Genomic DNA, 13,159 nt, shown 5'->3' with positions numbered 1-13,159 from the left:
TGAAGCTGGGTTCTGACACCAGATGTTTGGGGGGGGGGGGGGGGGGCTACTACAGTCAACATGAAGAAGAGTCTAATAAGTCTCTAATGAGTCCTTTCCTTCCTTACATCCCTCCTTCCCTCCTTCCCGGGAGCTCTTCATTACAGCTTCATGATTCTCGCACTGTGAATCTCTCTGACCGTCAGATGGAAGTATTCTCTACGTGTACAGTGAAAAGTATTTAGTATCTTTGGAAACCTTGGGACTGAAAACAGAATGAAGTGAATATGTTTCTGAGTCAATCGCAGACTTTCATCAGATGGGCTGCAGAGATAACAGGAATCTCCCGTCTCATGTCACCGCCTGGTTATCAGCTGAGAGATCTGCTGCGATCAGATCCTCATAAATACACCTGAGCTCAGAGCCGTCGCTCACAGAAGCTGGACGGGACCACGCGGACGACATGGAGCTGAGACGCAGCGTCTGCACTCTGCTGGTGAGCATCGACCTTATTAACAATACGAACCGATGACACACTGATCGATGAACCAATCATCTCCCATAATTCAAACAGGACACATGAACAATATGCGACCAATTCAGTCTGATGATCAGCTAATCTGAATGAGACAAAACTAAAGTAAGTTCACAAATGAACCACTGCACCTCGACGAGCGCTCGGATTCAAACTCACAGAACTTTAATTTAACCTCTAACCACATTTACATCTTTACATAGTGTTTATATAAGACACACTTTTTCAAATCTAAAAAAGAAGTGCATTTAAATGAATACATGAATAAAATGAATACATCATGAACTTGAGGAGGAGTGAAATGTCAAAACAAGTGTAATTTCTAGCTCAGTGATGAGACGTCGCCCTGCGAGCAGTTTCCTCTCTGAAATGTGTCTGAATGTTCTTACGATATACTTCTCTCGTAGTCAGATTAATAACTTGTGTTCTGTGTCTTTAACTGCGCTGATGAAATAATAAATGAACTAATCATCTTCACTGACTGCATAACCACACTTATTCAACTTATTGTATTAATTCTCCTGCAGCCATCCGGCATCCTGTATGATACTTTTTTACATGTCTTCATGAATCAAGTATTTGTTGCAGCGGTCAGATCAGTGTGTTTGTGGAAACATGGACACGGTGTGAAGGTCTGAGGGACTAAAGAACTTCCTGTGGCCTGTTGGAGACCCGACTCGAGGCTAAACAAACACAACATCTGCACACAAACTGATTAAACGTCTCAACCATTTGTACATGTTATACTATTGGATTATTATTAATAAATGAACATGCAAACAGTATTTAAATATTGTAACCGCCTGAGGTGGAGTTGATTTTATAAACTGACCCGGACCTGGACCTGGACCTGGACCTGAGACTCCAATCTGACTTGTCAACAATGTGACCAACAAGCTGATCTTGTTTTTGAAGAAATAGCGTCTAATGTTCTGCATAATAAGCCTTCATCGTACAGTAATCATCTCTCCGCTCCTCAGGTATGTTGCATTGCATTGTGGGTCGTCTCCTCCTCCTCCAGGGTTGAAGCTCCTCCTCCTCCTGGTTGTGACTCCATGTTGGCGTTCTCCTCAGAGGTGTCCTCCTCCTCTGAAGGAAACGGGAACATCCACAGCAGGTCTCTGTCTCCATGGAGCTGGAGGTCAGTGTGACAACATGAACGAGTCTGTGAGTGAGTGAACAAGTTAGTGAGTTAATGAACGAGTCGGTGAGTGAGTGAATGAACGAGTCTGTGAGTGAGTGAACAAGTCAGTGAGCAAATGAACGAGTCGGTGAGCGAATGAACGAGTCGGTGAGCGAATGAACGAGTCGGTGAGCGAATGAACGAGTCTGTGAGTGAATGAACGAGTCGGTGAGTGAGTGAACGAGTCTGTGAGCGAATGAACGAGTCGGTGAGTGAATGAACGAGTCTGTGAGTGAGTGAACAAGTCAGTGAGTGAATGAACGAGTCGGTGAGTGAGTGGATGAACGAGTCGGTGAGTGGATGAACGAGTCGGTGAGTGAATGAACGAGTCGGTGAGTGAGTGGATGAACGAGTCGGTGAGTGAACTAGTCTGTGAGTGAATGAACGAGTCTGTGAGTGAGTGGATGAACGAGTCGGTGAGTGAATGAACGAGTCGGTGAGTGAGTGGATGAACGAGTCGGTGAGTGAACGAGTCTGTGAGTGAGTGAATGAACGAGTCGGTGAGTGAGTGAATGAACGAGTCGGTGAGTGAGTGAATGAACTGCCTGGACCTTTAATAAACATCCAGCTGATGATTTTAAAGTGAAACTAAAATTAAATCTGTCATGAGCGACTCTGCCTTTAGTTATTCTAAATTTCAGTGGATCCTATTTTAATTTCTTCATCTTCAACTTCAGCTGAACAGAATTTAATTGATCTTTTTTGTTCCTCGTTTAGTTAAAAATATATAAAACTGAAGACTGAAAAAAACACAAATCAATGAGTAAATGTCCAAAACAGAAACATTAAATCATGTGAACCTGACACAAATAAAAAAAGGAAGCTGTTGTTCTTTGAATAAAATCTCAAATAACAACTTAAATTCACTTTTTTTCTTAATTGATAAACTTTTTGTTTCTGGTGAGACGTCTTTTTAAAGGCATTTTGTTAATTTTTTTAAATAATTTTTGCTCCTTTAATGTAATGCAGGCTAAAACAGTGAACAGAGGGAACAAATAAACAGATGAATAATGATATCCAGAGTTATAGTGGTTGGGGGGAGGCTCACCGACGGTCCACCCTCAATCCTCGTGTACAAACCCTCGACTCCATCGCTGTTGTTTGTTCAGGTCGTCTACGGTGAAGAACCGGATCCCCTCCACCCTCTGGGAGGCCGAGTGCAGCTTCAGCTTCTGTTCCAGTCCCAAGCCCGGACAGAAAGGCAGAGACAACCTGAACTCAGTCCCCATCTACCAGAACGTCCTGGTCCTGAACCGGCAGGAGGGGGGGCGCTGCTACACCGCATCATACCGCTCTGTGGCTGTCGGCTGTACCTGCGTCTGGGCCAAGACCAACCAAAACTGAACCACCTCAACCCCAACCACCTCAACCTGAACCAACAGCTTGGAATGGAAACAAAAGGGACTAAATAAAGAAAAAACTGGAATCAAAATATTATTTGTTGATTTAACTCTGAGCTTGTTGTTAATTGGATGGTGTCATATTGTATCTGCATCAGCCCTGTGTGTGTGTGTGTGTTCAGATAAAAACAAATATAATGTGAAGAGGGACATTTGTACTAATAAAAAGACACTTCAAACTGTTGTTGCCTAAATCCAACGTGTTGTCTTCTGCATGGTGAGCAGATCTTTTCTCCACTCCTCTTCATGCAGTGGTGGAAGAAGTACTCAGATCCTTTACTTAAGTAAAGTAACAATACCACCGTGTAGAAATACTCTCTTTCAAGTAAAAGATCCTGCATTCGACACGTAAATCAACAAAGTAGAACCTGCGTTTCTTTATATGTTTGCCTCTAAAACACTTCTATGTGGTCATTTTAGTGGAGTAGGTGAACAGAGTGTAACAGCCTGTATTCTGCAGGGAAGTGTGTGTGTGTGTGTGTGTGTGTGTGTGTGTGTGTGTGTGTGTGTGTGTCAACTGTGTGTGTGTGTGTGTGTGTGTGTGTGTGTGTGTCAGCTGTGTGTTGGGTCTCATGACGTCTCAAATCCTCTGCAGAGAAAAACTCATTCAGACTGAAATCAGCTCGAATTAGCGGAAAACAAGAACACATTGTGGAGGTTAGACGTGTGTGTGTGTGTGTGTGTGTGTGTGTGTGTGTGTGTGTGTGTGTGTGTGTGTCACCATGCATGTGACAGTGGCCGGTCTGCAGGACTGAACAGTGAACAGGTCAGTGACTCTCACAGAATATCGACGCTGACAAACCGGACAGAACAGAACAGGAATGCCTCCTGCGGTGCAGCAGCTCCCATCCTGAAGCCCACAGGTCGGTCTGTTTCCTCTGTTGTCTGTCGGGGGCTGTGACCTCTGACCTCTGACCTTCTTACTGTTGGTTGTGATTTTGCATTTTTCGACAGTTTTTTCTCTGATCCTCTTAAAGGTTTGTTTATAGCGTCAGCAGGAAACGGGCTAATATTCTTAATTTCCATCACATGAGAAACACACAGAACATCTGAAACTCTCATTTTGTGTCGCTGTCTCGTCGCCTTCTTTTTCTTCATCAACTAATCAGATGACCATCTAAAAGTTACCTGGCGGGAGCTGAAGGAGCAGCTGCAGGTGGATGATGTAACCAGACTGTACGGTTTTATTCTGACGTCACTTCAAATGAGTTCAACTTCCTTTCTGATGAATCGCTTTCTTTCTGTCAGTCGGGTGGACGGCTCTAAATACTACGATACCCATGAGCCTCAGCAGCTGTTGCTGTGCAGAAGAAGCCAGTGAGAGGTGAGAATCAGAGAGCTGCTTCCATCAACACACCTGTCTCACCAATACACCTGTCTAACCATCAACACACCTGTCTCACCAACACACCTGTCTAACCATCAACACACCTGTCTAACCATCAACACACCTGTCTCACCAACACACCTGTCTAACCATCAACACACCTGTCTAACCATCAACACACCTGTCTCACCATCAACACACCTGTCTAACCATCAACACACCTGTCTCACCAACACACCTGTCTAACCATCAACACACCTGTCTAACCATCAACACACCTGTCTCACCAACACACCTGTCTAACCAACACACCTGTCTCACCAACACACCTGTCTAACTATCAACACACCTGTCTCACCAATACACCTGTCTAACCATCAACACACCTGTCTCACCAACACACCTGTCTAACCATCAACACACCTGTCTCACCAACACACCTGTCTAACCATCAACACACCTGTCTCACCAACACACCTGTCTAACCATCAACACACCTGTCTAACCATCAACACACCTGTCTCACCAACACACCTGTCTAACCAACACACCTGTCTAACTATCAACACACCTGTCTCACCAACACACCTGTCTAACTATCAACACACCTGTCTCACCAATACACCTGTCTAACCATCAACACACCTGTCTCACCAACACACCTGTCTAACCAACACACCTGACTAACTATCAACACACCTGTCTCACCAACACACCTGTCTAACCATCAACACGCCTGTCTAACCATCAACACACCTGTCTCCCCAACACACCTGTCTAACCATCAACACACCTGTCTCACCAACACACCTGTATAACCATCAACACACCTGTCTAACCATCAACACACCTGTCTAACCAACACACCTGTCTCACCAACACACCTGTATAACCATCAACACACCTGTCTCACCAACACACCTGTCTAACCAACACACCTGTCTAACTATCAACACACCTGTCTCACCAACACACCTGTCTAACCATCAACACACCTGTCTAACCATCAACACACCTGTCTCACCAACACACCTGTCTAACCAACACACCTGTCTAACTATCAACACGCCTGTCTCACCAACACACCTGTCTCACCAACACACCTGTCTAACCATCAACACGCCTGTCTAACCATCAACACACCTGTCTCACCAACACACCTGTCTAACCATCAACACACCTGTCTCACCAACACACCTGTATAACCATCAACACACCTGTCTAACCAACACACCTGTCTAAACATCAACACACCTGTCTCACCAACACACCTGTCTAACCATCAACACACCTGTCTAACCAACACACCTGTCTCACTAACAAACCTGTCTGACCCTCTACACACCTGTCTCACCAACACACCTGTCTAACCATCAACACACCTGTCTCACCAACACACCTGTCTAACCATCAACACACCTGTCTAACCAACACACCTGTCTCACTAACACACCTGTCTGACCCTCTACACACCTGTCTCACCAACACACCTGTCTAACCATCAACACACCTGTCTCACCAACACACCTGTCTAACCAACACAGCTGTCTCACCAACACACCTGTCTGACCCTCTACACACCTGTCTAACCATTAACACACCTGTCTCACCAACACACCTGTCTGACCCTCTACACACCTGTCTAACCACCCACCCACCTGACTGTAGGATTTCTTTTAATTGTTTCAGCTTCGTACAGAACAAGGAGTTGAACTCAGGATCCTCTCCCATCATGCCTTGGGTGTCGTTCGCCCCTCCCTCTCTGTGCCTCACCTTCCTCCCTCTGCTGGACCGCCTCCTCCCCTCCCTCCCCCCCACCGTCCGAGACGTGGACGTCCCCCCTCTGTTTCGGGAGCGGTTCATCCTGTCTGGGTACCGTCCTCCGGGCCTGTCGTGGCGTAGTTACGTCCTCAGCCTCTTCCAGATCCACAATGAGACTCTGAACGTGTGGAGCCACCTGTTGGCCGCCGCCTGCGTGGTGATGAGGTTCATGATCTTCACCGTCCTGCAGGGAGGGGTACTAAACTGTTACCGTCCTGTTTGACCTCCTGGAGTTGGAAAGCTACATGTTTAACCTCCTGCTGTTTGACCTTTGACCTCCTCAGGGGATCCTGGGTTTTCGGCTGCAGGGTCCCGAAGGTCAGGGCTTTTCTGTGGACGTCTCCTCGCTGCCTCTGGTCCTCTACGTTCTCTCTGCCGTCACATACCTGAGCTGCAGGTGAGCCAACAAAACAGCTTTAAATGTAAATATTTTCTTTGTTGATGTACTGTGCTTTAGTGCAGCCTAACAGAGCTGCTAGCTTGTTTAAATCTAACTTTATCATTGACAGTTGTACTTTCTTTCTCTCTATGGGCGTCACTTTGAATAATTACGGCAGAAGAGCAGAAAAGTCCTGCGAGGACCCTTTTGTTTTTGCTCAGATTATTATTATTACACACACACCAGAAGTGGAGAAAAATTGTATATTTTGTGGGTCTTGAGCATGGGTGTGGCGAAGTAGCTCTATAGCGCCCCCTACAAAATTTCAACGAAGCTGCATTCATAGATTGTTTTGGCCACTTGGGGGCAGCAGAACAAGCTTCTTGACATAATATCACTGTATTGAGTTGTTATCAAACAGCTGACAACATGCTCGTCTCGTTGGAGTCGTGTTTGTGTCCACTTGATGAATCTAAGTTGAATATTAACTAATCACCTAAGTTGCATGTTGCAGTGCTGCGGCTCACCTGTTGCAGTCCCACTCGGAGCAGGCGCATTACTCGCTGTTCTTCCTGGATTACGTGGGCGTGGCCGTCTACCAGTACGGCTGCGCTCTGGCTCTGTGCCTGTACAGCTCGGACAGCTCCTGGACACAAAGCATGCTGGGACAGGTCAGTTGATGTGTGTTACATCGATCCTCAGCGATGCGTTCAGATGTACTGATGATGCCATTTCTTGCAGGTCTTCCTCCCGGCCGCCGCAATCCTCGCCTGGTTCTCCTGCTCTGCCTGCTGTTATGCGAAACTTCGTTTCCGGCGGCCATACCCGCTCCACAGGAAGCTCTGCCAGGTGGTGCCGATGGGCATGGCCTACCTGCTGGACATCAGCCCTCTCGCCCACCGTCTCGTCACCGGCAGCTGGACAAGCAACTCTGCACTGCCACTGCACGGCCTGCAGGTGGTGCTTCTTACTCAGTTTATTGACTTTAACTGATTTTGGGTCCCAATATCTATGAATCAGTTAGTATGTGTACACGCACTTCAGTAACCAGGTTACTCAGAGATCTCGCAGGCAATCAGAGAGCGTGTTTATGTGCACCGTAGTAACCTGGGTACTGTAAACAGGGGCGGGGTCAGGGTGTTCTTACCCTGAAAAAACTTAAAAACTAAACAGTTTATTATTGCCTAGAAACAGATTTTAACTGTCTTCTACCATTTCTCCTCCAGGTGGTGCTGTTTCTGCTGTCAGCCTTCTTCTTCTCTTGCCCCATACCTGAGCGCTTCTCCCCGGGCCGCTTTGACATCGTCGGCCACGGCCACCAGCTCTTCCACATCCTGCTGTCCTTCTGCACGCTGGTCCAGCAGGAGGCGCTGTTCCAGGACTTTCTGTGGCGGCGGCCAGCCCTGGTCAGGGAGTTCGGAGAGGAGCGCCTCCTGCTGGCCTGCGCCTCCTTCCCCTGCCTGGCGCTCTGCTGCACGATGACGGCGCTCGGCATGAGGAGGCGAGCTCAAGCTCAGCTGATGAAAGAGCAAAGATAGAAGAAGAAGAAGAAGCTGTGAGGGATTTGCTTTGCATTAGACTTTTCTGCGGACAAACATGAGCTGTCTGTAAATGTGTGTGAGTGTATTTGCGTCGGCTCCTCAGGGCAGAAGATCATCTTCATGTTCAGCACTGGTCTTCTGGATTTTCTGGTTTCTGCTTTTTTACATTTTACCAACTCAGTAACACACAGATGGACAGACACTGTAAAAATTCAAACTGAAGTTTAGGAAAATCAACTGACCTTTTAAGAGTTCTATTCACTTTCTGTGTAAAGAAATACAAACTACAATAGTACTACAGCTATTGTGCATGTTTTTTTTATTTTTCAAAACAGTTTTTGGACATATTTGTGGAAGCTTCAAGCCTCCAAAGTTTCCTATGGCAGCGGTGGACCGACAACTGACAGCTATCAACTTCCGTGGTGCGTTACCGACAGTGCTTTTGAGTTTGTATTCCACTCAGAAGGTGGACGCTAGTTAGCCTAGCTTTCTAAGAACAGCACTGAGATGTTATTTTTCACTCTGAGTCATGTGCAGCTTTCTGACACTCAGTGTTCATCCTGTATTATGAAGGCGGGGGTTACCTGGAAAATCCAGCCTTGGAACCGCAGTATTCTATTTGTGCTGTATGTTTAGATCAGGATGGTAGAGTTTTTAAAAACAATTTAATATCATTGTTTATTTAAAATTAAGCACCATTTCCCTGAGACCAGACCTTTGTGGGCTAAACATCGCAGCTCAAAGAAAAGTCCGAGGACAAGTCGAGTGTCTGCGGTTAGTTCAGGTGTCTGTAACAACAGTGGGACAGTCGAGTGTGGTTAGTTCAGGTGTCTGTGACAGAGACGACTGAATGCTGAGATTAAAAAAAATGACTTTAGAGGAGTGTGTTTGTGAGTGTAATGAATATTAAAGTAAGAACCTGTGCTGCTTGTAAATTTTAGTTTCTTGTTTTTTCTGTGATCACAAAGAAATCATTGTTTGACTTGAAGTGCGTCACTCTGTGACCTGAACATGACGGAGTCATGTACGGTGAAATGTGGGAAATAAAACAGCTGATTCCAGTGTGTTCGAAACTGCCTGTTAGACTGTTGGAATTAAGTTGTACACTGAAAACTATGTTAGTGCCCATCCACACAGATATCGTGTTTAAAACTCAAAACTTGGACCCCATGGAGAACACTATAATAGGTGGTGCTGTCACCACCACCACTGTACTGATTTTGAAACGTAACTTTTAAATGCTGTGAGCTGTGTTTGGGCGGAGGCGCAGATCTCCAAACATCTGCACACGAAACTGAAACTATTCTCATGACCAGAAACTACAGGGATAAGATTCATTTTGTTAACTACACTTTAACTGCACAGATGTTGTTATCTCTCTCTCACAGTTCTCTGCAGGCCTCGCTCCACCAGTCAAGCGCTAAGTGTCAGTTGCAGTGTTTGGGTGGAGCTGCAGATAATGTTGCAGTTACAGTTTGATTTGGGATTTAATAAGCTTATCAGTCCCAGCTGCCTGTGGTCAGAAAACTGCCATAAAAAACTACAAAGCCTCTCTCTGTGTTTTATTATTCGAGGAGAATATGTGACGGCCGAGCGAGCTAAATGTGACACTGACAGTTCAGTGCAGTGTTGTAAACTGTCTGGCTCCAAATTCTCTGTTTTGACATCTTCATTCTGCAGAGAAAAAGAATCAGACAAGACTCAAAGAAGAAAAACACCTGGAAAATATTCATTACAGCCACAATACAGTCTTAAAGTACTGTACAGAACAAACAACATTCTGATGATTGAACTTCTTTTAGAGACTTACATGTAGAGGAGCTAGAAATGTAAAGTTTGTCCTGAGGGTGGCGCTAGAGGAAATGTCATGGGGGGTTCATCTGAGCTGGAATGCGGTCCGGACATTTTTTCAGTCAATCAATCAAACTATTTATATGGGACCTTCATAAAAGTTAGTGCAGTTCAAAGTCCTTTACAAATGACTAACTAATAAAACAGACATGCACTAAAACAATGAATGCATACAGGGTTGCTAACTACAGTCAGGGGTCAAGATCCTGAAGATATTCTAAACAGGACCTTGACGCTATCACAGATTCTTCACAAACTTCAAATTCAACTTCAAATTTTTATCAATAAAAGATGACGGTTCTGAACCATGTGCTTTTCAAAACTACAAAACAGAATTATCTCATTGCCTGAAAGAACATTAGGACATTTTGGGAATTACTCCGTGTCCATTCCAGGAAAGATCCGGAATGTGTTTAGCCTAGCTTAGCACGAAGACTGGAAGCAAGGGGGAAACTGCTAGCCTAGTTCCATAGAAAGAGAAAAAACTGTCTGATGTACATGTTGTGTCCACCAGTCCATCCTGTAGTCAGCTGGGTTTACTTGACAGTTTATATCCACAGCTGTTCAATAAACAGCTGTTCAATAAACATGTTTTGTTTTGATGCAAGCATGAGAGATTGTTCCTTTTCCAGCTAGAAATGGCTTAGCATCTCCTGCATCCATATCATTTAATACATTCTAAAAAACCCTGTGCTAGTTGCACTATTGCTAGCAGGCCAGCAAGCTAGCCTGCTAGCAATCAAAATGTCTAGCTAGCAAGTGAGCTGGCTTGTAGCTGGATGAGAAACTGTTTAAACAAATTCATGACAGAAACTCTACGATCCATCGGTAGGTTTTATTCACTTTGCAGCAACTCATTAATCAGACAAACTTGTTGCTGTTGGAAGGTGGAGTGGCGCTAAGCTAGCAGTTAACCCTAATTAATGAAATAATTGTTTTTTTTGTCTTTGAGAAACGTGTTTGTAGCTCATCTGTCTTTAGTTCTAAAAAAAGCTATTAAGGTAACTCCCAGGTCCCGTTAGTCGACAAAGCCTAGCTGAATGTTTTCTCTTTTAATTGAGCTAGGCTAGCAGATTCCCCCTGCTTCCAGTCTTTCTGCTAAGCTAGGCTAAAGATCTCTGTACATCCAGTACAGAGAAACTGATATCCATCCTCTCATGTGACTCTGAGGAAGACAGAGAACAATATATATTTACAACAGCAAAATCACAATTATTCTGTTTATGTACATGTTTTTTTTTTACACTTGCTTAAACGTCTGTTTCCAATGACAATAAAGTCCCTTTGAATTTGAATTTGAACAAGAGGGTGGTGGTGATGGTGTCTCCTGCCTGTCCATCAGTCTCACATGTGTGTGTGTGTGTCTTTAAGCAGCTGAGCGTGTCCGTGTTTGTTCAGTCTGTCAATGAGTAAACCTGCAGCAGGAACAACTCCTCACATACAGTATCTGAAGCTGAACTCACAGCTGTCCAGGGACACAGGTAGGCTTCACAACTAGTTAATAACGAGTCGACTTGGATATTGTTCTTTATATTTCTGTTAGATCTAGAAGTCTTTAACAGTCAGAGGTTCAGGATCGTTCTCCCGTCCTTCAGCTGTCTGCAGTTATCAAAACATGTCAATGTTAAAATGTTAAGAGTCATAAAACTAGTCTGAGACTAATTGCATGAATTTTTTTTTGAAACTGTTATTTATTTTATACAATATCAGAAATAACACAGAAATAAAGATGACAAGAAGTACCGACAAGTCACATGTAAGTCTATACTGCTGACACAACTTATATATTTGTGGGAATTATTAAACAATAATATAAATTCTGTAGGAGGAAATATCAGACATATATACAATATACAGTATATATGTATATATATAAGTATTTTAACAATGTATTAGGCTCCTGTGTGTGATGCAGACGGTCACATACAAACAGCGGTCCGGTGTCAGTCTGTCTGCAGCTCAGCTGTTGTTGTGGAGATGGTTCAGTTTTCATTACGTGTTTGTCTCAAGTGTTTATTGACATTTAGAAACATCTTCACGTGAAAATCTGCATTTTGTCTCTATGTGTAAATACGCTTCTATTTTGGTTCATATTTGTGTATTTATCTATTGTTTATTTATTTGTTGTTTGTTTTTAAACCTCTCCAAGCTAATTGATGGAATGTATTGTGAATGCTGTTTCCATCTGTTTCCAGTCTTTATGCTAAGCTAAGCTAACCAGCTGCTGGCTGGAGCCTTATATTTAATCGATCTTGTCATCTAACTCTCTCCCCTGAAAGAGAATACTTTTCCCTGTATGCCAAACTATCCCTTTGAACACTTCAATAAATCATAATTACGTCGGACACACCTGTCCAGCCTCAGCTGCTTGTTTGTTCTGATGGTCTTGTGTTTGTCTGACAGGAGTCAGTCAGGATGATTAAACTGCTGCTGCTTCAAGTCTCGCTGAGCTGGAAGTGAGAGAACAAGGTAAACCTCCACACAGCTTCTCCATCTTGGTCTGTAAACAGGAACTGACATCACACGACACACACAGCATGTGTGTTCTGTTATTGCTCGTGACTCAAGGCCTTTGCACACATTGTCTGCTGTGGTGGTGTGATGATGTTAAAAGGTAAATATTACCTCATGTGTAGTCGGTTGTGTTTACACACCGGTTTCAAAACTTCTGTCGTGACTAGTTTTGGAACATTCTCATGTTTCTGTGTTTTTTGGCGTCTGAGGTGAAGCTCAGAGGAGCTGTAAGAAAGACGTGAGCCTTCAGTCATCCTCAGTTTGTTCACATTCCTACTTTTAAGTATTTAAGAGAATACCGGCTCTGACCGTTGACCTTCCACATATCATTGCTCATGTTAATGATCAGAGAAACTGTAGCTTGTTTACATGTAGCAGTCATTAGCTCTCCAATATAAACCACTAAAATGTAAATGTATTCATAAAGTCTCTGAGTCACTGTGAATGTTGTACTTTTCACTGGCTCGTCGACAGAAACTGAAACTAAACGGCACATTTTCATTTACTGTGTGATGTTTGTGCGCAGCTGAACGTGAAGCTGTTAACATCAGGACAGCTGTTCTGTAACGGGATCAGATTTATTCATTTATGTCATTTATTTAAACTGTTATGAGTCACTGCTGATTTAA

The 13,159-nt window shown here is 44.1% G+C and overlaps 2 protein-coding genes across 2 annotated transcripts; both read left to right on the top strand.

The window, feature by feature from the left end:
- The first annotated feature begins 442 nt into the window (after positions 1–442).
- Positions 443–3,204, top strand: il17a/f2 (interleukin 17a/f2). The gene is made up of 3 exons (XM_070909445.1): positions 443–475; positions 1,495–1,655; positions 2,807–3,204. Exons 1-3 carry the CDS (start codon positions 443–445, stop codon positions 3,039–3,041), a joined length of 429 nt encoding a protein of 142 aa, XP_070765546.1. The 3' UTR covers positions 3,042–3,204.
- Positions 3,205–6,156: 2,952 nt separating this feature from the next.
- On the top strand, positions 6,157–8,162 carry LOC139284034 (membrane progestin receptor beta-like). Its single transcript, XM_070904189.1, has 5 exons — positions 6,157–6,441; positions 6,530–6,642; positions 7,139–7,295; positions 7,366–7,581; positions 7,851–8,162. The coding sequence occupies exons 1-5, from the start codon at positions 6,157–6,159 to the stop codon at positions 8,160–8,162; spliced, it is 1,083 nt and encodes a 360-aa protein (XP_070760290.1).
- Positions 8,163–13,159: the final 4,997 nt, after the last annotated feature.

Source organism: Enoplosus armatus, chromosome 1, assembly GCF_043641665.1.
Source record: "Enoplosus armatus isolate fEnoArm2 chromosome 1, fEnoArm2.hap1, whole genome shotgun sequence".
NCBI classification, from domain to species: Eukaryota; Metazoa; Chordata; class Actinopteri; order Centrarchiformes; family Enoplosidae; genus Enoplosus; species Enoplosus armatus.
This window is presented reverse-complemented; position numbering and strand designations above follow the sequence as displayed.

Coding starts and splice junctions, on each gene's coding strand:
- il17a/f2 (XM_070909445.1), top strand. CDS start 443: ATGGAGCTGAGACGCAGCGTCTGCACTCTGCTG. Junction 476..1,494: donor GCAGCGTCTGCACTCTGCTG/GTGAGCATCGAC, acceptor TCCGCTCCTCAG/GTATGTTGCATTGCATTGTG. Junction 1,656..2,806: donor CTGTCTCCATGGAGCTGGAG/GTCAGTGTGACA, acceptor TTGTTTGTTCAG/GTCGTCTACGGTGAAGAACC.
- LOC139284034 (XM_070904189.1), top strand. CDS start 6,157: ATGCCTTGGGTGTCGTTCGCCCCTCCCTCTCTGTGCCTCACCTTCCTC. Junction 6,442..6,529: donor TCACCGTCCTGCAGGGAGGG/GTACTAAACTGT, acceptor TGACCTCCTCAG/GGGATCCTGGGTTTTCGGCT. Junction 7,296..7,365: donor CACAAAGCATGCTGGGACAG/GTCAGTTGATGT, acceptor CATTTCTTGCAG/GTCTTCCTCCCGGCCGCCGC.